This window comes from Echinops telfairi, unplaced genomic scaffold (genome assembly GCF_000313985.2).
Source record: "Echinops telfairi isolate 266 unplaced genomic scaffold, ASM31398v2 ScPeMD7_7400;HRSCAF=8409, whole genome shotgun sequence".
In the NCBI taxonomy this organism is placed as follows: domain Eukaryota; kingdom Metazoa; phylum Chordata; class Mammalia; order Afrosoricida; family Tenrecidae; genus Echinops; species Echinops telfairi.
Genome location: NW_022111300.1, coordinates 32,906,019 through 32,930,276, shown reverse-complemented (window position 1 = coordinate 32,930,276; position 24,258 = coordinate 32,906,019). Strand labels below are relative to the sequence as shown.

At 54.0% G+C, this 24,258-nt stretch overlaps 1 protein-coding gene across 1 annotated transcript; it reads right to left on the bottom strand.

The window, feature by feature from the left end:
• Nucleotides 1-6,883: 6,883 nt before the first annotated feature.
• Nucleotides 6,884-23,750, bottom strand: LOC101645511 (urea transporter 2). Its single transcript, XM_013004752.2, has 9 exons — nucleotides 23,689-23,750; nucleotides 22,273-22,432; nucleotides 20,864-21,053; nucleotides 19,793-19,921; nucleotides 18,822-19,014; nucleotides 14,049-14,196; nucleotides 12,962-13,096; nucleotides 9,940-9,989; nucleotides 6,884-7,458 (listed from the first exon to the last, which is right to left on the bottom strand). The coding sequence occupies exons 2-9, from the start codon at nucleotides 22,418-22,420 to the stop codon at nucleotides 7,258-7,260; spliced, it is 1,194 nt and encodes a 397-aa protein (XP_012860206.1). The 5' UTR covers nucleotides 22,421-22,432; nucleotides 23,689-23,750; the 3' UTR covers nucleotides 6,884-7,257.
• Between the last annotated feature and the right edge of the window lie 508 nt (nucleotides 23,751-24,258).

The following is a 24,258-nucleotide window of genomic DNA, read 5'->3' as shown; positions in this document are numbered from 1 at the left end:
TAGTAAAAGAAAAAAGAAAACCCCGCCTTTCTCCCGAGGATCAGCTGGTGGTTTTGAACTGCCAACCTTATGGGTTGCAGCCCAATATATACCCACCACGCCACCACTGTTCTGGTGCCAGCATTTCAAACCGTTCCCCTTCGTTTCCTCTGCTTTTGTGTGGCTTGGGGCTCCCATCGACCCCACAGGACAGGGTCTGAGGAGACTGTACATTGGTAGAGGAACACTCATCTTCTTCCTGTTGAGTGACTGGTGGGTTTGAACTACTGACCTTGTCATTAGCAGCCTGTCATGAAGTGAAATCGCTTCACATGGGTCTTCTAGCCATAGCCTTTGTCACTTCCGTCAAATGACTGGACGGGAGCATGCGGCCGAGGTGTAGGGGTTGGACAGGGCTGGCCTTCTGCTGGGTCTAAGAGTGAGCCATCTCAGAAGCTGGAGAGAGAGTCGTGTGACCACGAAGAGAGAAGAGCCACCCGTGGAGCGTACATGAGATCTCCTTCTGCAGGGGCAGAGGCAAGTCACAGAGGCCACGACACCGAGACCGTGAGACGGAGCAGAGTGGCCCTGCAGAGACTGTGAGGCAGATTGGTGGGTGGGCTTCCTGGCTCATGGAGGCAGAGACCAGGCGCATGATAGGCCAAGAACCAGCAAGATATGCCTGCAACTATGGCTGAGAAGAGGCCTTGTGGTCAAGAGAACTGTATCGTTATCACTTTGAAACTCGTAACTTCCTGAATAAGCCATATAATCTTGAGTATTACCTAAGAGTTCTAAGTGGCCATTGCAGTGGATAAAGACCTCTGAGTCCTTAAAGGGGAGCCTTGGTGGCACTGTAGGGTAGCCATTGGATTGCAACCCAACCTCAAGGTTAGTGGTTCAAACCTACCAGCTAACCTGAGGGAGAAAGATGAGGCTGTCTACTCCTGTAAAGGTTTACAGAGTCTCAGAAACCTAGATGGGGTGGATATGAGTTGAAGTCCACTTGATGGCAGTGGCTGAGTCCTTGGGGAGCTCTGGTGGCTAAGCGGTAGACGCTGACAGCAAGGTCAGTGGTTCAAACTACCAGCCTCTCTGAGGGAGAAAGATGAGGCTGTCCAATTCCATAAAGAGCGACAGTCTCGGGAACCCTCAGGAGCAGCTGTATTCCACCCCAAGGGGTCACTGTGAATTTCAAACCACTTGTTGGCAGTGGGTCACTGGGGGTCCTAGAAGCAGCAGCAGGCCAGGGGTTCATCAGAAGCCCCCATTTCCACCTCCCCTCCGGATCTTCTAAGTCACAATCGCTGAGGTCGGTGCTCTGGGCTCTGTGTTTAAGTAAACTCTCCAGTTGGTGCTTATATGTGAGGGGCTCCAAAGAGTCCACTAGAAAGTGCCATTATCCTGTCTTTCTGTTTTTCCAGGGAGGTTTTAAATCCCCCTCCTTTTCAAGAGTGTGCAGACAAGTGTCAGGTCTGGCCACTGAGCCCAATTTACAACCATTCCAAATGAAACAGAGGCAGAGAAAAGCTGTTCACTGGGCAGCCAGGCTAACTGAGCATCCATCAGGAACAAAGGCTCGGCTCCTTTCAGTGTCTAAGTAACGTTAATACCGAGTTTCTGTAATACTGGTCATATTGCACATGTTGGTGGGCTATCATTTTCAAGGCATGTGATAGACAATCTGAGTGCCACTGGCCATGGTATGTGCACCAAGAACTTTGCAATGCATCATCTTGAGCCTCCTTTCCAAGTGACTACTTCTTACCAGACCTCACATCACGGTGGTGGTTGGATTCATTTTATGTCAACTTGAAGAGGTGTAGCCGTGTAGGGGTGGAATCCAGCCTGATGCTGTCTCCTTGCGGGTGTGGCTTTCTTTCAAGCAGGGAGCTTGGAAACCTCCTTCTCTCTTTCTCTGCGCCTTTGCCTTCCTGCTTGCTGGGACTGGGCACGGACCTTGCAGCCACATGATGCACCCACCGGCCTGTGATCGTCCTGCATTCTGCATCATTGCGTGTGGTTATGTGAGTCTGGAGAGGGACTTGTGTACTAGAATTGGATTGTGGATTTGCGTTACACTGTGCTGTGATGCCTTCTTCATGTGCGATTACTTTTTGGTGTAACACTCTCTCTTATCCGTGGGTGGCTGTCACTGGATTTGCTACTCTAGACAATCCAGCCTAAGCCAACCAACCATAGGGACACTGGAGGGTCAAGGCAATCTAGAATGGACTCTGAATGGTAATTCACATCCTAAAAGGCTGTGTGTGGGAAACAGTGACAAGCCACAAAAGGCCCTAAGAAAATGGATAATGCTTAAACGTGGCTGACTTAAAATCAAGATGGCTGCAGGCATGCTCACAAAACCAGTGTCTGGCCTCATGCACTGAAGGGGGAAGGGATGATTGAAAGGGTTATTCCTTCAGTTTCTAAGTCTCCACCGGTGGTTCTCAAAGTGTGGTCCTTGAGTCAGCATCACCACCTGGGAACCTAGTAGAAATGCATACTCCAGTCCCACGCCAGACAGGTTTCGCCAGAAACTCTGTGGACGGGGCCCAGTCATCTGGTGATTCTGTTGACACTCGTTTGAGAACCAATGCTCTACCATCACTTGTCACACTTGAGGCCAAACTGAAGGACACGATGGTTGAAGAGGACTATGTGAGCTTCTGTCCATCAAAGGATCCAATGCTTAGGGTTAGGCTGTGCGTCTTTGTCGGCAGGGCTTTTTCCTAGGATATGACTTGCGTGTGTTGGGAGGCGGTGATAGGCAGCAAGTCTGGACGGAAGTCTGGTCTTCCTGTGTGTGGTTGTGAGCGAGAACTATTTTCAATTTTGGGGGGGCAGGGTCTCTGTTATAGACTGAGTCGCATCTCCCCCAAATCCATGGAAAGCTCCCCGACAGGCCGTTGATTCTGACTCCTAGTGACCTTCTAGGGAGAAGTAAAACTGCCCCCTGGGTTTCTGAGGCTGAAAAAAAGCCTTATCTTTCTCCCAAGGAGCAGCTGGTGGGTTTGAACCAATGAGCTTTTGATTAGCAGCCCAACAAGTAACCCACCACACCACCTGGCTCCCTTTCCTCCCATAGGATGTGCAGTAAATGTTAACCTCCATGGCTGTGGTGAAGACCCATTTGGGAATGGGCTGTCTTGTTATGTTAAGGGGCAGGATTAGAGTCCGGTGTGCTTTCTTTGTGGAGGTCTCCAAAGAACCACAAAGCACAGCTTAAAGAGACAAGGACCTCCCCCCAGAGTGCACACAGAGAGAAAGCCTCTCTCTAGGGTTGGTGCTCTGCCCTGGCCCTTCCAGCCTCCTAAATTGTGAGAAGATCCAGTTCTGTCGAAGGCATCCCTTGTGGGATTTCTGCAGTAGCAGCTCTGGATAATGAAGTCAGGGCTCCACAAACCTTGTGTCTGTGCCTGGTGCTCTGAGGGAGGCTTGGCGGTGCAGGGGTTACGTGTTCTGGCTGCTAACTGATCGGTTGGTAGCTTTGAAAACACCAGTGAAGTAGTTAATTGTGCCAACCTGGCCGATAAACACACATGGGGTTAATTGAAAGGCGGAGGGTTAAATGGCTCGGTAAGCCTCGCCTTCCTAGTTCTCGGGTCTCTCGCTTTGTGATGGTCGGACCAGGGTGCAGCTGCCTTAGCCAGTTCCCTGCTTCAGTGGGCCAGGCTGATTTCCTGCAAGACATCCCTGAGGAGAAGCCACATGGACTAAGGTGACCAGATTTAAAGCGGAACACCATTGACCGAGGGGGGGCAGAGGGGGGCACGTTCTTGATTAAAAATTTGGTCTATATGGACCAAAGAGACTGTTCCCTAGCTTGTCATGCACTCTTTCCAAAGATCGGGACTGTCCCACCAAAGCGGGACGTCTGGTCACCTTAACCTACCCCAATGCAGGCCTGGGTGCTGGAGCAGCTGTGTGGAGACCCCTGCCAGCGCTGAGATGCTTACACGTTCACTGACTCGGTTTTCCTCCTGCAGTCGCGCCATAGTGTGTGTTTTGTGAGATGGAGGAGGACTTTGTGGATTGGTGTCAGACATATGGGTTAATGTTGGATTTGTGGGTTTGTGCAGCACTGGGTTGGGATGTTTTCTTGATGTGCACTTAACCTTTATATAAAACTCTCTCTTATACATGAGTTTCTGTGGATTTGTTTCTCTAAAGTACCCAGACTAACATAACCGCCCCCTTCTTGCTGGCTCAGGATAAAGATTTGCAAACTGCAGAGAGCAGTTCCACTCTGCTGTCGGGTATGGGTGGGCATCGACTTGACCGAGACGGAATGTGGTTGTGAATGTACATTCCAAATTGCAGCCGGGAGGGTTGATTGACTTTGAGGGAGAGAGGAGGGTAGAGATGGGAGGGCTTGTCAGTCCATTCATTTAGAACTATTTCTTAGGCTCTGGTGGCATAATGGTTTCGAGTTAGGCTGCTAACTGCAAGGTCAGCGGATCAGAACCACCAGCTGTTCTGTGGGTGATAGATGACAGTCTGCTCTCGTACAGAGTTAGAGTAACCCACGGGGTAGCTCTACTATAGGGTTGCTGTGAGTCGCATTGACTCAATCGCCGTGGGAGATGTGCCCACCAACGAAGAGAAGGGACAAGTAACAAGATGACTGTGTGTGTGTGTGTGTGTAAGGAGACATACACAACCCTATCTCTATCTCTACATGTAGATACATGTGTGAGTGCATCCATGTCTTTATACACACATGTGCATGTGTTTGTATGCACATGCATTTGTATATGTATGCTACAGACGTACTCCTGTGTGTCTGCTGTGTGAGTGTATGTATGGATCACATACGTGTGTTCTTCACCATCGCTAGCCTCACATTGCTTATAACTTTGTTGGAGTGATAAGACCCACATCATCAAAACAGAGCCTGCATACAGTGCACTCCTTGGTAATGACCCTCAGGTGACCTCTGGAATGTCACATTGAGAAAGGTTTCTTACAACAGGGATCACCTGCTCCGGTTAAGAGGGAGAGGAGCCACAACCCACATTTCTGCCTGTTGTCCGTGTTTTCCTGGAATTCTAAAGCACCCTGAAAGCAGAAACAAGTAATGATATGCTCATAGCTGTGAGCACTGTGGGGATCACAATCCTGATCTAATCGGGACGCAATGCAGAGCTTTTTCTGTTTGTTTGTTTCCCCCTCATCATTTGGCCAGCGTGTGGCCAGAATGAGAGCCAGTGGGTTCAGAGCAGAGCATCTGGGGCTGAGCAGACGGCAAGGGCCCCCATGCTTGCTGACCAGGACACGCAGTGGTTCTGACCACGCTGATTGGAGTCTGAGAGTCCGTCCTGTGTGTCTGCGGGGAGCCTCTGCGGAGGACTCCTGGGTTGAACATGTTGGACACTGTGTCTGATTCTTTGGTCAGGAGCCCCATAATTGTTTATCTCTCTCTGCCAGTCACCTTGGTCTGTCAGTGGTATGCTGTACGCCACTTGGGTGGAGGGCATACAGGTAGAGCCTGCTGATTCCTGGGGTGTAAATACTCCCATCACAGCTGATTTCAAGTGATGCTACTGAACCTGGAGTTGGGAGAAATGTGCTCACTCACCCAATCAGCTCTCAGGAGCTGGTGCAGCTTGGCTCTGACAGTCCAGGGTTCGATGCCTGATTGAGGGGCTGGATTCAATTGCCTGCTTTGGGGTATTCCCTAGGCAGGGCTCACTTACATGGATCTAATTCTTTTACCCCATCGGTTTCCGTCTTGCTTAGACTCCTGAGCCAACTCAACTTGCTTGAGAGGTGAGGATATCGAAATACTTAGAACAGCTGAAGGGTTTTATTGGTGACTAATAATCTGAACGACAAGCTCAGAGAGGGTTTCCTGTTCTTAATGAAACCACATTACAGCACTTCAGCGGGGCATGCATGAAAGCTGGCCCTTCAATGGCTCCATGCCGTCACCCGCAAGGTCTGGGGCCTAGGGAGCTGTGAGCACAAGCAGCCTTCTAGTGGAATTCCTGGATACTTAACTCCCCAGAGGGCCACAATTCCACGGCCAAGGTGTGGCTGCTCACTTAGAGGGAGCCTCTGGAGTGTGACTCAAGGCTCCCTGTTCCAACGAGGAGGATTTGTTTCCAGCAAGAGGTGCTCTGTATGTGCAGAGACGTTGAACTTGGCTAGCCAGGGCCTGGAAGGGACACCTACGGTGGTTGGCAGGAGCTGACACAAGCCGTCAGGATTTCATGTATAGAAGATTCTACCCCTTCCCTCCCCGCTCCCCCTTATGTTGGTTAAATGCCCAACTACTAAGAGAAAAGCTGACGCTGCAAACACGCCCAGACGCACCTCAAACTATGCAGGACTGTGGAAACCTCGACCCCCCACCCTACCCTTGGGGTGGGGAGGGGAGGTGGGCCGAGGTGGGGGAGGAGGTATCAAAGGATTAAAAAACAACAACAACCCCAAACTCTGACAACAACTTGCAGAGTAGTTTATTGAAAACATGATTGTGAATATTACAAAAGGATCACGCTGGTTCAGAATGATGATTTGAATGTTGCAAGAGATCAGCTTTCATTTCACGACAAGTTCAGAACCGCCTCTCCCATGGATGGGTAGGCACGTTGGCGTTTTCGGTGGCTCTGGAGTCTGAACCCCAGCCCTGCAGCCCCAGCCCACCCTAGACTACCACCGCCCTCACTTCATCTCTGGGGAAGGAAGCTTTCTCTCATGCAGAGCAACTCCTGGGCTATACTGCTTCCACCTGTTTGCGGGAGAGAGAGAATCAACACTAGTTGGGTGGGGGTGGGGGTGGGCGTGGGTGGGCTCTGGAGCCCCACCCTGTTCATGGACCCAATGAGAAATCAAGGCTGAGAACAGGAAAAGACTCTCTTAGAGGCAGAGCTGGTGCTGATCAGCCTGTCCACCTGCCAGCCTGTTCCCCAGCTCTGAGCTTCCCAACAAACGAATACCATCCTTAATCTCTGCCCCTGTCCCAGTGCCTTCTCTTTGGGGATGGGGCTTAATTTTCAGAAGGCAAGTCGCCCTCAAAGGGAGCTCTTTCGGCGTGGCTTTGGGTCTAAAGTCGAAACTAACCATATCCTTCATAGGTGTTATGCATCTTAGAACAGAGAGGCTCCCCAGTGGGGATCCACCTCTTCCCTGTGGTTGGAAGTCCCTGGGGGTGTAGGCTCGCTTGCGGGGAGAATCACAGAGCAGGCAGAAAGGAAGTCCTAGTGGCTTCAGCCTGGGGGCCCAGCCAGTCCGTGGGAGGCGGAGTGGCCCCGTTTTGGAAGAGGCAATTTAGGAGACGTCGTAGGCCTGGTACTTGGTTATGGTAGACGCCCTTCGGTTTCTCTCTTGGGACAGGTAGTAGATGCGGTTGGCTTCGGGGTAGGTGACTTTGCTGAGGGGGAGCTTGTAGATGGCAGGGTTGTTGGTCGTCAGCAGCAGGAAGGTGAGCGCTGAGAGGCAGAAGGGCCAGGTGCAGGGTGGTAATCCAAACTGAGGGGGGATAGAACAGAGCAGCATTGGTCACACCAGATGCCTGGGCTGGTTTCATCAGCCCTCACCCATCACCTGTAATCCTGGCAAGGGTTGGGTGGGAGGGTGGGGCTCTGTAGGCACTGATGCTGCTGACCTACATAAAAAATCATGCCAACCTGCATTGCAATAGGGGAGCAGACATGCTTCACGATGCATCCATTGGAACCCTATTATCATCTACTTTCACCTCAATGGCATGGTCGGGGGTGTCTGGTCAGGCTCGACCCCCCAACTCTTAGAACTTTACCGTTCTACCACCTTCTCCCATCAGCCTCCATTCCGATGCCTTGACCCTTTTCTCTTTGGTCACAGCTGACTGGTCTGGAGGTAGGCACCCGGATCAAATGAAGATTTCCTATAGGAAGGTAGCCTGGCCCAGCAGAATCTTTCTGGAGAGTTTGCACTAAGAGGCAAATGCAGTGCCTCTCTCCAGAAATGGTGTGAGAGTCCCCGAGCACAAAGGTGTGGCGAAGCAGGCTGGCCGGCCACTGGGGGCTGTGTGCTGCAGAGGAAATCCAGGTAGAGACTCGGGAATGGAGCGGGCATGTGGAGAAAGGCAGAGATGGGACATCCAAGTCCAGGGGGTCTTCAGGTAGAGGTAGCTGCCTCTGTTCTCAAGACTCCCCCACTGCCCACTTCCTTTCTCATGAAGCCCAATGGGACCCTTCCTTGAGATGCCGAGGCCCTCGAACTACCCCTCCCTGCTCAGCCTTTGAGACACTCTGAGCGCAGAGCTTGCTAACAGAGAGCCTGTAACTTAAGTAGAGGTAGATCACACCGGGCCAGCTCTCCTCCCAGATCACTCTATTGTCAGCACTCAATCACAGCAATCCCTTTGAGGTAGCAATGACTTTCACGCCATCTTAGAGGGGATCCTCCAGCATTGGCTGGGGGGCACGGGGTGTGTGGCTCACAGAACATACCATGCACACATGTGTTGAAAGATGGCACTTGGGCGGGACTTGGGGAAGGGCAATGGTGGCTTGGTATCAGAACTGTTTCAAGGAAAAGCCATGCATGAGGAGTTCCCTCCACACATCCTTCCAGAGCCTTCTTTGGCTCCAGAGAGAATGTTTCCGGGCGTGGGAGCTCATGACCTCCAGCGTTCCTTCGTGCAGCATTTCTTGAGCATCTACTCTGCGCTGGCCTCGGCCCTCGGTGCCAGAGAGAACGCGGATGCAACAGGACCCCTGCTCTGAAGGAGCACGTGGGTTGAACGTGGAAGAAGACCCACCGGTACTTGACTGTCACATGTTGTAGCCTGTGTGTGTGTGTGTGTGTGTGCATGCACAAAAATCCACAGGGGGCCAGAGGACTTCATCCATTTTGGGAGATGGAACAGGATCCTCGGAAGACTAGATCCTTTCCTGTATGCTAAGTCTAAACCACCCATTTTCAAGAGGATGGGGGTGGGGGTGGGGAACGAGGCATGAGTAGAATGCCCACCTCATCTCCAGGCCCAGGATCGCTGGGCCTTTTTCCTGGTTGACCGTGTGAAGCATGCACTTACCTAAAACCAGGAGCCAGTGACCATGGCTGAGCCCTGGGCCATAGATTCTGTGCTGGCGTGTGGGGACTGGGCCCACCCTGTTGTGTGTGTGTTGGAGGGCTGGTGCTGGCTACCAAGTGACTCCAACGTCACACAGCACCCTGAACTGGGCCTCAGACAGACAAGAGCCTTGGACTCCTGCCCAGGTCTCTAAACTCCCAGCTCTGCCTTCCCCGGGCTCCGCGGGGTCTTCATGGTCCCTCCCCCTGAAGCCTTCACTAGGGACCCCACATCTTTTCTCCCACCTCTGAACTCTTGCTCCATTTAGCACTGGCACTGTACAGGGACCGAGAGGAACCTCTCTAAGTCTCTAAGGGACTCAACAAGCCCTGTGCCAGCTACTCGACGGTTGTGTCCACCGGCTCACGAGCTAGTTGCTGAGACAATCTACAAGCACACAACGATCTGAAATAGTAAAGGTTTCCAAATAGCTCTAGAGGATGGTACTATAGAGAGATACCCAACCTCACTGCCATCCAGTCACTTCTGGGTCCTAAGGGCCCCGTAGGACAGCCCGTGTGGGTTTCCAAACACTACAAGTCTTCATGGGAGTAGAAAGCCCGTCTTTCTCCCACAGAGTGGCTGGGGGCTTGAACGGCTGACCTTGCACTCCTCCCACGGTAGACAGAAGTAGGATTCAAAATTTTGATTCATACAATGGTGCTCTGCAAATCCCCTTTCTAGAAGGCGCTCCAATGACTCACAGACAAGGGGACTGGCTTGAGACCCAGCACTTCCAGTCTGGTGGGTGGGGGTGAGCACGGTGACTGAGAGAAGAGGGACAGACTGGGTCAGGGTGTCTGGAGGTGGGGCTCTGAGCAGCAGGCTCCGGGGAGTAGAGCAACCCCCGGGCTGGTGCTGTGGGCTGGCTCTGGGCCAGGGGTACTCACCACGGACAGCATGTTCGCCAGGGCAGCCCCCAGGTAGGCTGCAAACAGTGCTGGAAAAAGAGCCAACAAGAAACGATTGAGTATCAGTCCCCTGGCGTACCCTGTATGCTCTCCCCACTCATTCTGTAGCCACAGACTACAAGGACATGCTCTGAGTATGGTTTCCATTGGTTGGCAGCTTGGAGCAATTCTACACCGAGGCCAGCTAAGACGGCAGATGTACATGGTTCAGAAGTCCTGGGTGGACGTGAGCTGGCATGTGAATCCCAGAACTCCCGGCTGTGATGTTTCCTCACATGTTCTTAACATGGTCTGGGTGTCCAGGGAGGAGCAGCTTGGTGGGAGATTGAGGAACAAGCAGGCGTGCTGGCTGCCTCACCTTCCAGGCTTGGCTGAGGCTTGGCCCGGTGGCATTTGGGAAGTGCCGGTGCCAGAGAGGTGAGGGGCTGTGAAAAGGGACTGGCATTTGGCTTCGTCTCAGGTCGGTCAGTCTCTTAACCTCCTGGGGTGGGGATGGCCAGGAACAAAAAACAATACTGCTGCTGCTGTGGAGCTGGTCTGGCTCCTTGTGAGCCCCCGGAGGACAGCTGCATTTCATAGGGCTCCACATGGCCGACTCGTCCGAAGAAGGCCGCCCTGCTGGCCATCTGAGGCACCTCGGGGGGCTGCTGCAGGGTGGTGACTGTTTGTACCCCTCGGGGACTCAGCTATAAATGGAAGCCAACCTTTATTACATCACTGGCCTCATACACATGCGAAAGTTGGACACAGGATAAGGAAGACCCAAGAAGCTTCGATGCATTTGAATGACGGTGATGGCAGGGACGATGGAAAGTGCCCGACTGCCAAAAGAACAAACGGATCTGTTCTGGAAGAAAGACAGCCAGCATGCTCCTTCGAGGCAAGGATGGCGAGACTTTGCCTCATGAGCTTTGGACATGTGGCCAGGAGAGACCCACCCCCGGACAAGGGCATCATGCTTGGCAAAGCCATTGTTGGTAGGCGCCATCGAGCTTAGACCAGCCTCTAGCGACCCTGTGTCCCAAAGAACGAAACACCACTTGGGCCTGGGCCATGCTCACAGCTGTGCCTAAGCCGGAGCCCATTGCTGCAGCCGTGGGCCAGTCCACCTCGCCGCCCTCCACTTCACAAGAGAGTGCGCATCTCCTGACCGCATGTCCATCCTCGCCTCTCAGGAGCACTCCAGCGGTCCTTCTTCCAAGACGGGTTTGCTGGTCAGTTTGGCAGTTCACCCTACTTTCCATATTCTTCGAAATATTCACCACCCTTCAAACACATCGATTCCATGGTCAAGCTGAGGGGCAGCGGAAAAGAGGAAGACCCTCCGCAAGATGGATCGACACAGCAGTTGCGACAAGGGGCTTGAGCGTAACAAGTGTGTGTGTGTGTGTGTGTGCGCGCGCGCGGGGTTTCACTCTGCTCTACCAGGTCGCTACAAGCCAGAACCCACGCAAGGGCACCTGACAACAACAATCTCTATTAGGGTGACTGGGTGCTCACTGCGACTCCTCCCAACCACGGGGTCCAGCGTCCCTAAAACGCTTGTCTTCATGTTCCAGTGGGGGCTCGGGGAAGTTAACCAGCACGAGGTCCCTATTCTTTTAGCGGCAGGGTTTCAAGTTGGAAGGGGGAAGAGGAGATTACAGAACAGCGTAGGCTAATGTGACTGTGGAACAGGAAACAGTGTTGTGGGCCAGAGCAACCATCTAACACAATCACCGCCATCTCAAAAAGTCTGTCTTCGTGAGGCTGAACCCTGGATGTTGGGTGGAAAAATAGCTTTGAGTGTATTCATCAGGAAGGAACCCATGGGAAGCAGGTGCCCGCCTGGGGCAGTGGTTAGAGCACTCGCCTGCAAGCGGACGGGGCAGTGGTTTGGAGCCATCAGGGCTCTAGAAGAAAGACGTGGCAGCCCACGGGGGCAGCTCGTCCCTGTCCGACAGGGTCTCGAGGAGATGGACTCCACTCAAAGGCCATGGATGATGAACACGAGTCCCGGGGAGGGGCCAATAGTTCGCATGCTCCACTGCTAACTGGAGGGTTGGAGGTTCAGGTCCACCCCTAGGTGCCTCAGAAGAAAGGCGTGGACATTGATTTCTTGGGGAAGGGGGGAAATCAGCCACGGGAAACCCTCAGGAGCAGAGTTCTACTTGAACACACAGAAGTTGACATGAGCTGGAACCAATTCGAATGGCCATGAGGACTGGGATGATGGGGTGGGCGGGGGAGTCTTAACCCCCCCCGCCCCCAACTCATCGTTGGGTAATTTGGGTAATTTCCAAAGACCACCCTCGTGGTATGGGATAGGTAGGCTTATTGTGTCAACCTGGCGAGTAGGAGCATGTGGGATTAATCAGTTTGATTGGAGGGCAGGGAGATAAATGGCTCAGCAAGGCCCGCCCCTCGCTCTCTTGCTCTCTGGTGATTGGACCAGCTTGCAGCTACTTAGCTAGTTCTCTGCCACAACGTGTGCGCTACACTATCTGTGGGAGAAGCCAAACTGGATCGTGTCGCTAGAGCTTGAGGCTCCTTTGAGACCTGCTTTGCCGCGCTGTGGGTGTGCACATCGCTTGAGCTGGAGGCTGGTGGATCCTGTCGTCTTGCATGGCTTGAGTTTGATGTCCCTTCTGGGCTTGCTTCTCGAAGCTCCTGAGCTTCTGACTGTTGGTGACTCGCCCTGCTGTTTGCATGTCTGGGCGGATTCTGCCTGCATTGCCCAGGGAAGACTCAGCTACCTGCTTCCTTGACCTGGGACCCAGCAGCCCTTCGTGAGTTGAAGGATTTCCACAGAAGTGAGTTGAACTGAGCCCTCTGTACTGCTGTGTGGGCTAATTAGCTGTTATATTCCTTTGTGCTGCGTAAACCCCTCTCTCTCTCTCTCTATATATATATATCCATAAGTGTCCTGGTTTTGTTTCTCTAGAGAACCCTGCCTAACCCACAGTGGGACAGATGCAGGCTTCCTGTGGGGTGGGAAGGGAATTCTGTTGGGGGCGCTTACCGCAGGCAATGGCGAGGAGGTGCGTCTGCCAGGTAATGACGTAGAACATGCCTCCGATGGCAATGCAGGCCAGGGTGCTGTTGAAGCCACACAGGCCGAAGTAGATGGAGTTGAAGGGTGTGGCGATGGTGAGAGCTGTGAGAGAAAGGGGGGGAAAGAGCTAGGGGTGTGTGTGCCTGGTCCCCCCACTGGCCCGCCCTGACCGCCGGGATCAGCCGCTCATGGCCCAGACCCTGCTAGCCTGTCAGGCACTTCTGAAAACCCCTTCAGATTGCTATTTAGGGAAAGAACATCTGAAAGGAGCAAAAAGCCATAGGGCCTCAGGCTCCCTGGTGGCTAAGCTGGTACGGGCTGGAGACCCTCTGGGTAAGGCCGCTGAGGCTGGATTTAATTAGTGGCATGTGGATTAAGTGTTGGGCGGCTGACTGCCAGCTTGGCTCCAGGTGAGCGAAAGATGAGGCTGTCTCCTCTCATAAAGATCAACGGTCTCTGTGACCTTCAAAGCAGTCTTGCTCTGCCCGACAGGGTGTCTGTGAGTCAGAATTGACTCAATAGCAGTGGGTTTTGGTTCCCCCGCAAAGGGACCCTCTGTCTTTACGGTTATCTTAATGTTCTTTAATGGAAAATACTTATTGTTATTATTAGTCGTAGTCATAGTAGTGTGGTAGTTACACAAGGTCAGCAGTTTGAAACCACCAGCTGCTCCACCGGAGAAAGTTGGGACTCTCTACTCCTGTCCACAGCCCCAGAAACTCACAGGGGCAGCTCCGCCCTGTCCTGTAGGGTCGCTATGAGTCGGCGTTGATTTGATGGCAGGGAATCTGGTGTCTTTGGTTTCATGGTTGGAGATAAGACTTATAGTCGGATATGTTTGTCAGAAAATATGCCCCTTCAACGAACTTTACATTTTTACTAGAGTAGCAGTGATTAACACCTGAACGGTTCTTGAGGGCAGCTCTTGCATTGAGGGGGCCCAGGGGCACCGGCACGAGAGGTGGAGAAAGGGGCACAGAGGGAGGAGAGAACGTTTGCAGGACTGGCAGGTGGGTCCCGGAGGACCGGGCCACCCTGGGGTGCGCACACTGACCTGCCAGCACGCCCACGGTGGATCCAATGGCTGCGTGTAAGCAGACAAGAGGCGAGGAAATGAACAAAGCAAAGAGGAAAATGCCCCCGGTCCAGGGGTTGTCGCATCCGTACACCTGGCCGATTCCAACGGGGATGGCTCGCAAGAGCTGTGGGTGAGACAGGGTCACAGGCTTATCACGAAGGCAAGGGCCACGGCTGGAGAAGACCCCACCCCGCGCCCTCCACGCCAACCCTCAGCAGCAGGTTTCCAAGGCTGTTTGTCACATGAGTCAGCGCCACTCTGCAAGGGACACAGGTGTGGCTCTCCGAACCCCCGGGGTCAGGATGCTGAGCTTCCTTTATTTTGAAACCCCAGTACGGGCATACCTCTTTCTACTACGCCTTTCTTTTCTCTGCAAATCGAAGGATGTGTGGCAACCCTGTGTTGAGCAAGTCGATTGGTGCCCTTTTCCCCCCAACAATGGGTGCTCACTTCATGTCGCTGGCTTATGTTTTAGTAATTCTCACACACACACACACACACACACACACACACACACACACACACACACTGGTTCATAATGCAATTGCACATGTTAACTAGCCCACAGCACAGTGTAAGTAGATGTTTGTATGGACAGGGAAACCACAGACACCCACACCCACCCGCCCACAGTCGCTTTATGCTGACGCGCCTTATTGCGGTGGTCTGGACCTGAACCCACGGAATCTCTGCCGATGGCAGACTAAGGTGCGTGCCCTCCGTGGGGAGAAACGGAAAGCCTCCCAAAGGCAGGGGGTCATCATCAGACACTCAAGCCATGTCTGACCCAAGTTAGGGTTCACAAACTCGCTTACAATGTTTAGTTTTAAAGCACTAGTTATAAAAGGTGTGTAAAAGGGGCATAGTGGGTTCCACGTTGGGCTAACTCCAAGGTCAGCAGTTTGAAACCACCAGCTGCTCTTCAGGAGAAAGACGAGGCTTTCTACTCCTGTAACGAGTGAGAATCTGGGAAACCCACAGGGGCAGTTCTACCCTGTCCTGTAGGGTTGTCTGGATGGCAGTGAGTTTGGGTTCAATGGGACCCCGATCCACTGAGTACTCTAGTTGCTTTTGACTGCCAGCCGCCCCACATGTTATAGAGGCAGGACTGCCCCCACAGGGTTTCTCGGCTGTAATCTTTACAGAAGCAGATTGCCAGACCTGTCTTCTGAGGTGCCACTGGGTGGATTTGAACTGCCAAACTTGAGGTTAGCAGTTGTGAACAAACTGCTTGTGCCTGCCAGGAGTCTTTGGAAGATGCGTAGGAGGTCAGGCGCTGATGGGAGGCTGGTCTGTGGAGACCAACCCCAGATGGAGGTGGCCTTTGGTATGTCCTTTCGGGGCTATCCGGTGGGACCGGCCCACTGCTTGAGCCAGGCCTCCTGGGAGCTCTGGGACCAGCCTCCTTGCTGAATGCAAAAGGCACGTGAGGGGCTGGCCCCCGTTACTCTGTGGGCATTGCACCTGGGTCTGGGGCCTGGGAGAGGGTATCCGGTCAGTGGGACCTGACCTGGGACACCAGCTTTCCTCACCCTGGCGCTGGGTTCTGAGAATGCTGACCATGGTCCCTGTCGCTAAGTGAGTACTCAGGGAGGAGGTTCTAGGCTCTCTGGGGTGCTCTGGGATCGTCTCACCCCTGGGTGGTAAGTGGAGAAGAGCCAGGGGGTGCCCTCATGCCAGGCACCTGTTCTCTTGGCCCACCTCTGCCTGGAGAGGCTGCTGCTGGGTGGGGCCACTGGGGAGGGAGATCAGGGGCCATCACACCCAGGGGGCGGGCGAGCTTGCTGGCCTGGCCTGATGGGCTCACCAGCTGGATTCGGTGTCGGTCTGTCCAGAGTTCCAGGCCCGTGCCATTCAAGGGAAAGACAAGCGTCATGGAGGAGATAGCGCCAAGGCTGAGTAGTCCCCATCAAGCCATGCCCTCCGGAAGGGGGCCCTCCCTGGGCTCCGGGACCCCACGGGCAGGGGACCCGCAGGAAACAGGCACTTCCTGTTTCCCCCAAACTGAAGGCTCAAATGATCTTACTGCAGAATAACAACATGTCTACTGTGCTTCTGGGCCATTCACTTGGTTCCAAAGCTGTTTCATGGAGGAGGGCCGGGGGGCGGGGTTTGGAGGAGGAGGAGAAATCCCCCCCACCCCCGCTGAATGAAATGCCCTTTTTTACTATTCTTGGAATTTTGGAGTGCTAGCTGGTTTCCCAAATAATTTTCCCCCTTCATTTGTTCTCATTGAAAATGTGGGCGGGAACCCTGAGAAATAGCCACAAATGGCCTCTTCCGAAATCGTCTCCCCGGAGTGCACCCATTTGAGCTGTCTGGCCTCCAGAGGTCTGAGGGGACTTTTAAAAAGATCGTGGAAAAATTCCATTACCCCCTCATTCCTCCCCCCTCCCCCCCACTTTTGGAAGCCGTCTCCCTACCGATTCTGTGAGCACAAGGGGTCAACGCCTAGAAGCCGAATTGCCAGCATGCCCGCTTGCTTCTTCCGTGGCCCTGGCAGGATCTCTATGGGGTCTGCTCAGGAAGCCCCCCCCCCCAACAGCACACCTACAAGGGGCCTCTCCAGACGCTGCTGCTCCTCAGTGCAAGGGGCTGCCCCCCACCCCTGATCCCCGCCTTACTGCTGCCGCCTGAGAGACCTTGTGCCATCATTTCTGCAACAAGGTTCCTCCAGCAAGCCCTGGCTGCCTGTGGTGAGGGGATGTATTGCCAACCAAGGACGCTGCCGTGGGGCCTTGGGCCTTGGAGGGGGGTGGGCAGGAAGTGAGAGCCTCAGAACCCCCGTCTGGGTGGATAAGGAGCCCCTGCCCTGCTTCTCCGAGCAGCATCCCTCTGTTTGGTGCAGCGTTGATTAGACGGGCAGGCTTACAGAAGCCGCCCTCAGATACAGCGCGCCTGCGCAGACCGCTGGAGGGGCTGGGGCTGGGACTCTAGGAGGAGCAGCGCCTGAACCAGCAATGGCCCCGCGCTCCGGAACCCAAAGGACAGATCCTTGAGGGGGAGCAGCGACTTCTTAACCCAAAGGAGGCTAGGGAGTTCGGCAAGGTGCCTGCCCCTCGGTGTCCACTGCGGTCACCGGAAAGAAGGTGCTCAGCCCAAGCAGGAGGAAAGCATCACAAAGACCGTGGAATTTAAAGCAAGGGGAGAATGGGCTGGTGTGGGAGGCAGGAGGCCCGAGAGCTAGTGTCCGACGCTGCTGCTAGCTAGCTGGGTGCTTGCGGTGCAGCGGATCACTGAGCACAGCTCCTCTAGCCACAGTCTCTGCCCTTCCCCCCGCGTGGCTCTCTCCCCATGGGTCCATGGGTCAGGTACTGGAGCATGGGGGGAGGTGCTGACAGGGTTGTTGTGAGTGGTGGTGAATAGTGACCGTGAGAGCTTGGCAGTCTCTCTCTGGGCACTGGTTCAGTTTGCCACCCTGATCTGCGCTTCGCAGGATGGGGTCTAATGAATTCTTGTTCGTACAATGCCCCGCGGCAGATGGAATAGCTGTTACTTGTGGTCACTGCCCATTCCTCAGTGTGCCAGACGGTGGCAGATGGGGTGCCACGAAGATGCTGGGCCCCCTGCACAGCAGAGCTCAGCATCACCCGGTCCTGAGACGTCCTCCCAGTGGTGCTTATGGTTGGGTTAGCCACTGTCCATCCGTCTTGCGGGGGGCCTTCCTCCTTTTCGCTGCCCCTCTACCTCACTGAGCATGATGTCCTTCTCCAGGGACAGGTCTCTCGTGACAAGTCCAGAGTGTGTGAGGCAAAGTCTCGCCATCTTTGGTCTCTAACGGAGTATTCTGGCAGTATTTCTTCCAAGATGGGTTTGTTTGTCTCTTTGGCAGTCCACCATACTTTCAATATTCTTCCCCAGCACCCCAAACAACAGATACATGAAAGGATTGGGGGCTCACACTTAATTCTAGCCCCAATCTGAGAACCATTAGCTCTTGACAGCATTGATGACTGTATTAGCCCACTCGGTGGGATTGAACAACAGAATTGTATGTGAATGGATACATTGGATTGTGTAAAATATGGGGGGAAACCCCCAAACAATTATTATAGGGGGCAAAAAGGAATCTTGGGTGGTAAAGGGGTAGAGGATAAAGGGGAGCTGATATCAAGGAGTTTAAAAAGAAAAAAAATGTTTTGAAACCGATTGTGGTAGCAATTGTACAGCACTGCTTGGTGTGATAGAACTATGGAATGTTATGATAGCTGCAAGAGCTCCCGATAAAATGATTAAACTTTTTTTAAAAAGAGAGGAAAATATATCCGCCCCTCCACAAAAAAAGAACCATTAGCTCTTAGGACATGGCCTGGCTTGTCACAGATCACTGGAGATGAGCAACGTGTGGTGAAGAAACCAGATGGTGCCCGGCTATCAGAAAGGATCACGTCTGGGATCTGAAAGGCTTGTCCTAAAACAAGCAGCCATCTAAACCAGGCATCAACGTCTGAGAAAGAGCCGGTGACCGCCCTATGGACCCCACAGAGCACTGTCTCTAGTGTGCTGGAGGGGGTGCTCCCAGGTGGACGGCACTCGGAAGAACACAGTGGCTCCAATACGATGAGCATGAGCACCCTGACTATCAGACAGCTCAGAACAGCGCTGTGTTCTGGTGCCACGGGGCCACCACAGCTGGAGCGGTCTCCAGGGAAATGAACGACAACCCCACCTCTGGTGTGTCTGACACGATCAATAAGTAAACGCCACTTTTCAGCAGTGTTTGGACAGACCACCCACGATGCCACCTACCAGCGGCACTTGGACATCCGACCAGGTGATGTTGGGCACCGAGGATGCAGGCTGCAGCAGTGCCGTGGGGAAGAAGAGGTTGTAGTGGCCGGTGGCTGCCAGGTACAGGGTCACTGCGATGTTGAAGGGCAGCGTGAAGACCGGGAGGTCCCACTTGCTGAAGATGGTGCCCAGGGCGCTGGAGAGGATGGGGCTGACGGCAGAAGCACAAGAGGTGCCACTCAAGAAGCCACCCGGTCCTGACCCGTGAGGCGGCTGTCGGGACTGAGTGGGAGTGGGTTCCCTTTTGGAGATGAGCAGCCTACGGGACACCCTCCCTGACCCTGGCTGGCTTGTGGGGACCTTCCATTGGCCCCCTTCCTGGGCCAGGCCCCATGATAGGTGGGCTGTCCAGACTCCAGGCCTCTCGAAGGAGGGCTTCTGGGGAAAGTTACCCTTCCCGGGAGAAGTCCCAGAGTCTGCGACTCCACTCACAGACATGAGGAGAGAGGGAGTGAACCACGTTCACTCAACGGCGTTCTCTGAGAAGCCGAGGGCACACAACCCCAGTCCAGAGTGCCCCAAGCTTCCTAGAGGGGAGGGTTCTGGCGCCCTGGCTTCAGCCCACTGGGAGCTTGTCTTGGTCTGCTCAGGGCTCCCACGGACATGAAGAGCAGGGCAGGGAGGAGGCATGAGAACTGACAGGCCCTGGTGCAACCCGTGGGAATCTTAACCTCTGTGAGTCAGTCTCTCCATGCTGGCAAAGGGGGCTGAGAAACGGCCCTTTAAGGTCTTTCGAAAGCAAAGACTACGAGGAGTGCAGGGGAAGGTGTGAGACGCTGTGGTGGAGTGGCTGACCGGGTGCCCGCATTCCCAGCAGGCTGTCCCTATGGGCGAGCTAAGTTCCCGTGACTTTTGAATAGGGCTTGCACAGTGAGTGGGGGAGGTTTGGGGCCCCCGGTCTGAGCCCACCCACATGGAGGCAAATTTACCAGGACATGGACATCACGATGACCGGGAGCAGAAGCCACCAGTAGTAGTCCCCTTTGTCGGAGAAGACGGCCATCAGCAGTCCCACCAGCACTCCGTTGTACCCGTGGAGTCCTGCGGCGATGGCCGATCTGGGGGAGGTGGAGCGAGGGCTGGTGAGGGGTCCCTGACGAGGGGAAGCCTCTCTTTGGAACTGGCCTCTGCCTCTGATTTTCCTCTCAGAGCAGTGGTTCTCCACCTTCCGAATGCCATGACCCTTTCAGACAGTTCCTCATGTGGTAGTGACCCCCAACCCTAACATTATTCTTGTGGCTACTTCATCACTGTCATTTTACTACTGTGATGAATCATGTAAATATCTGATATGCAGGATGTATTAGGCCACCCCCATGAAAGAGTTGTTTGACCCCAAAGGGGTCTTGACCCACAGGTTGAGAACCACTGCTCTAATGGGCCCTGACCACCCTTCACAGCCGCCTCTCCTCTAGGATCGGGGAGAAGGGAGCCTGCCACCAGCCCCACACAGCCCCCCTCAACCATGAGTAGCTCTGAGGACAGCACGGACTGCTGGTAGACCCGGGGCCTCCAACAGTCAGCTGCAATGTGGAGTAGAATCAGCCGAGAGGACAGGACACACAGTGTGTCCCAGGCACCAGCCCTCCAGCAAGCACGTGCCCAGAGAGGAAGGGCATGAGTGGGGGCTGGCGGAGGGAAAATGGCATGATGGTTGATGGGGTGCTGGGCTCGGGGTGATGGCAGACGACTGGGAAAATGGAAGGTGGTGATGGTCACCGTCTGGCGAATACCATTTCATGTGAACTGAATTCTATGGAGGAAATGCTTACACGGCTGCTGCTCTGTGATGGATCTCTGCGCTACCATGCAGGGAGCTACAAATACCACCATCAGGAAGGCAAGCCCCCGCGGAGGGGCCAGTGTCAGCTAGCGTTCTTACTGGGATGGGGGCCAGCATCCGGGCGGTGGCTGGGTAGGGGGTGTGGCCTCCACAGGAGGGCTCTGTGGCCCTGAGTGTGGGCTCTGGGTGTCTGGGCTCCACGGCGCAGGGGACTTACTTGTCCTGACTGAGGATGAGAGCTGTCAGCGTGGAGACAATGGTCCCCAGGCAGCCTGAGATGGCCCACCAGGGGTTCTGGATGAAGAGGCCCAGGACGATGAGGACGCCGCTGAGGGGGTTGTTCACAAACATGACCTGGGACGTGCCTCGGAGGACCCAGTCCAGAAACTGGAACACCGGCGACTTGTCTGCAAGGACATCAGCAGCGGCTCAGGGAGCCCGCGTGGGGGGGGGGGGGGGGGGGGGGGGGGTGTGGGGTGGGGTTTGGGATGGGGGCGGGGGTGGGAGGGAGTCTCAGCATCCAAGTGGGTCTGTAGGGAGCACTCACTCACTCACTCAGCCATTGGGTTGATTCCAACTAGGCTAGGGTAGAACTGCCCTTGTGTGTCCAAGGCTGTAAATCTTTGCAGGAGCAGAAAACCTCGTTTTTCTCCTGCAGAGCAGCTAGTGGCTTTGAACCGTTAGCCTTGTAGTTAGTAGCCCAACCTGTAACCACTCTGCCACCAGGGCTCCTCCAGCCACCACAGAGAGGTACAAAGATGCGGGGAGGGTACCTGACGTGCTATGTGCTGTCTGCTGCACATGGTCTTGAGGCCAGCTTCGAAGCCAGCGGTTCTCAACCTGGGGGTCGTGACCCCTTTGGGGGTCGAATGGCTCTTTCACAGGGGTCGCCCGATTCATAACAGTAGCAAAATGACAGTGATGAAGTAGCAATGAACACAATTTTATGGTTGGGGGGTCACCACCACATGAGGGACTGTATGAAAGGGTTGAGGCATTAGGAAGGTCGAGAACCACTGTTCTAAGCAGTGGGGTTTGAGTACCTGGCCCTGTCTGTGCCCCACCCTTTCTCACGATAGTAGAGTGGACTTTCGAAGACAAATGACTGATCCAGGGAGGGATCAGACTTGCTGCAGGAAAGTGCATCCAACCTGGATGTGAGCTCTAGGGAGACGTTGAAAGAGAACCTGCTGGAATGATGGGCAGTGTTCTGTGAGGCATTCAGAGGGCGCTTTTCTAGAATGCTCTGGAACCCCAGTGTGAAACTGTTTCCCTCTGCACCCTTCTGCTGGGATGTCGGATGGAACCCGGGGTTTGTGTTCAGAAACGAGAGCTTACTCATTCAGACTTATCGGTGTGCACCTCCCAAGAGACGGGCAAAGAAGTCGTGGGGAAATGCCATTGTCTTTGAATCCCATCTCTGCCCCCCCCCCCCCGACTTTGACACTCCCTGGTCCATGTGTGACAAGAAGCCAAATGCCCATCTCCTCTGGAAGACCAGGGCTGTGGGACTTGGGCTTGTCTGGGGTGGGGTGGGGGGGACTTGACAGTGCACTTCGGGGGATGACAGAACAGGAGTTGACCTTTTAAAGGCTGGGGCGTGGCCGTCTCAGGTAGAACCCTTACCTTTCAGGCCCTCTCCGCACTCCTTCATCTCGCCTGTGATGTAGCTGAGGGCTCTGCTGATCCTCTTCCCACCGGCAGCCATGTAACTCTGCATCCGGGATACTGTGGGGCTGCCCGCCTCCACCTTGATCTCGGGGGTCTCCTCCATGGTACGGAGGTCCTGTGCAGCAATGAGAGGTGGAGCATGCTTGGCTGCTCGGGGGCACAGCTAACATTCCCAGTTGGTGCTGGAGCTGTTCTGTCTACGGGTTGACCTGTTGTCATGGAGTCTGTTCTGACCCCAGTGGCCCTATGGGACAGATAGAGTAGAAACCCCCAGGGCTTCCTAGGGAGCCGTGGTAGCATAGTGGTTATGTGTTGGGCTGTGATCGGCAAGGTCAGTAGTTTGAAACCACCAACTGCCCCTTGAGAGAACCAGGGGCTTTCTACTTCTGTCAAGAGTTAAGTCTCAGAAGCTCACGGGGGCAGTTCTACCCTGTTCGATGGGGTCGCTGTGAGTTGGCATTGACTCGGTGGCAGTGAGTTTGTGAGGGAGAATCTTTACGGAGGCAGGCTGCCACAGCTTTCTCTTGGAGCACCGGGTGGGTTGGAACGTTGGACCTTTTAGCTCACCGCTGAGCCAATGGGCTCCTTTTTTTAATAGGTCAGAGCATCTTTTGTTTTGTTTGGCAAGATGGACAGCCAACCACCATAAAACACAACTGAAAGATAATGTCATGATACTGGGATTGGGCTCTGGGCTTGGAGAGGGTCTTATTTGCAAAGGTTAAGGTCAACGTCAAATGGTGGACTTAAGATTAAACCACGGATCTTCGGATTCTTTTAAGGAATCATTACACCGGATAGCCCACACTTCTCCCCAGGTGTGGCATCTCATTCTCACTCCCAGCATGCCTAGTCCTGATCGTGTAACTGCGTAAGCACAGAACTCACACCCTACAGTCCAGTGGGTTCTGACGCATAGCAACCCCGGGGCAGGGTAGAACTTGACTTTTTTGGAGGTTCGGAGGCTGTACATATTTATAGGAGCAGACATCTTTCTCCTCATCTTTCTCAGAGCGGCTCGTGGGTTTGAACTGCTGACCTTGCAGTTAGCAGCCCTGCACATAACCTCCTACCCCACCAGCGCTCCAGGGCATAGGCCTATGGGTATGAAATCACTCACATCAAGGATCTGTTTCTGAAAACGAGCAAAAGCTTATCTTTAAGTCCTAGAATTCTGCATTAAGAGAAGGACTAATAATAATTAAGAGAAAAATAACTGTGGAAAAGACACCGTTTATCCCAGCGAATGATTCTTGAAAATAGGCATTGGAGGAATAGCCAGTCTAATTCAGAGGGGTTGTGTGTGGGGCGTCAGCTCCCTACTCCGCTGGCAGGGCACGGCGCCCCTGGTTCGGGCGGTTCCAGACTCACAAGCAGTTCCAGGGTGGGCTTCCGGTACTGATAAGGAAGGGGGTCTCTGTTTGCTCTCTCCTGGTGACCACCTTTCCCAAATACTGGAGACAGAGAGAAAGCGCATCATCAATTAGGACATCTCCCAGCTGCATCCCCTGCCCCTTCCCATGGCTAATTTCTTGCAAGACTTGAATTTCAAAAGAATATTTCGTATTTCCTTTTTCCTTGGAAGGAGCCCCCCAGACCCATGGAATCTCGCAGCTGGAAGGTTTTCTTTCCTTTTACAGGTCATGGACCCCTTTGAGACCTCGCATATAAACAGGGCATTTTATAAGAATTAGGGTGGGGTGTCTCAGCTCCCCATCTTGAGTGCAGAAGCCCTGATTGAGCTCAACCCCTTCACTTTTTAGATGAGGAAACAGGAGCCTAGAGGCTCCACGGTCCCTGACCCAGGACAAGTGAAATGCCTGTGACCGCCTGACAGAGATTTTGGAGCGCCCTTTAATTCCTGGAAAACGCTTGTCATGTGGCGGGCACGAAGCGGTATTTTCATCACGACTGGATAATTAATACCAACTCAAAGGCACA

Coding starts and splice junctions, on each gene's coding strand:
- LOC101645511 (XM_013004752.2), bottom strand. CDS start 22,420: ATGGAGGAGACCCCCGAGATCAAGGTGGAGGCGGGCAGCCCCACAGTA. Junction 19,015..19,792: donor ATCGTGATGTCCATGTCCTG/GTAAATTTGCCT, acceptor TTCTGCCGTCAG/CCCCATCCTCTCCAGCGCCC. Junction 7,459..9,939: donor TGGCGAACATGCTGTCCGTG/GTGAGTACCCCT, acceptor ATCCCCCCTCAG/TTTGGATTACCACCCTGCAC.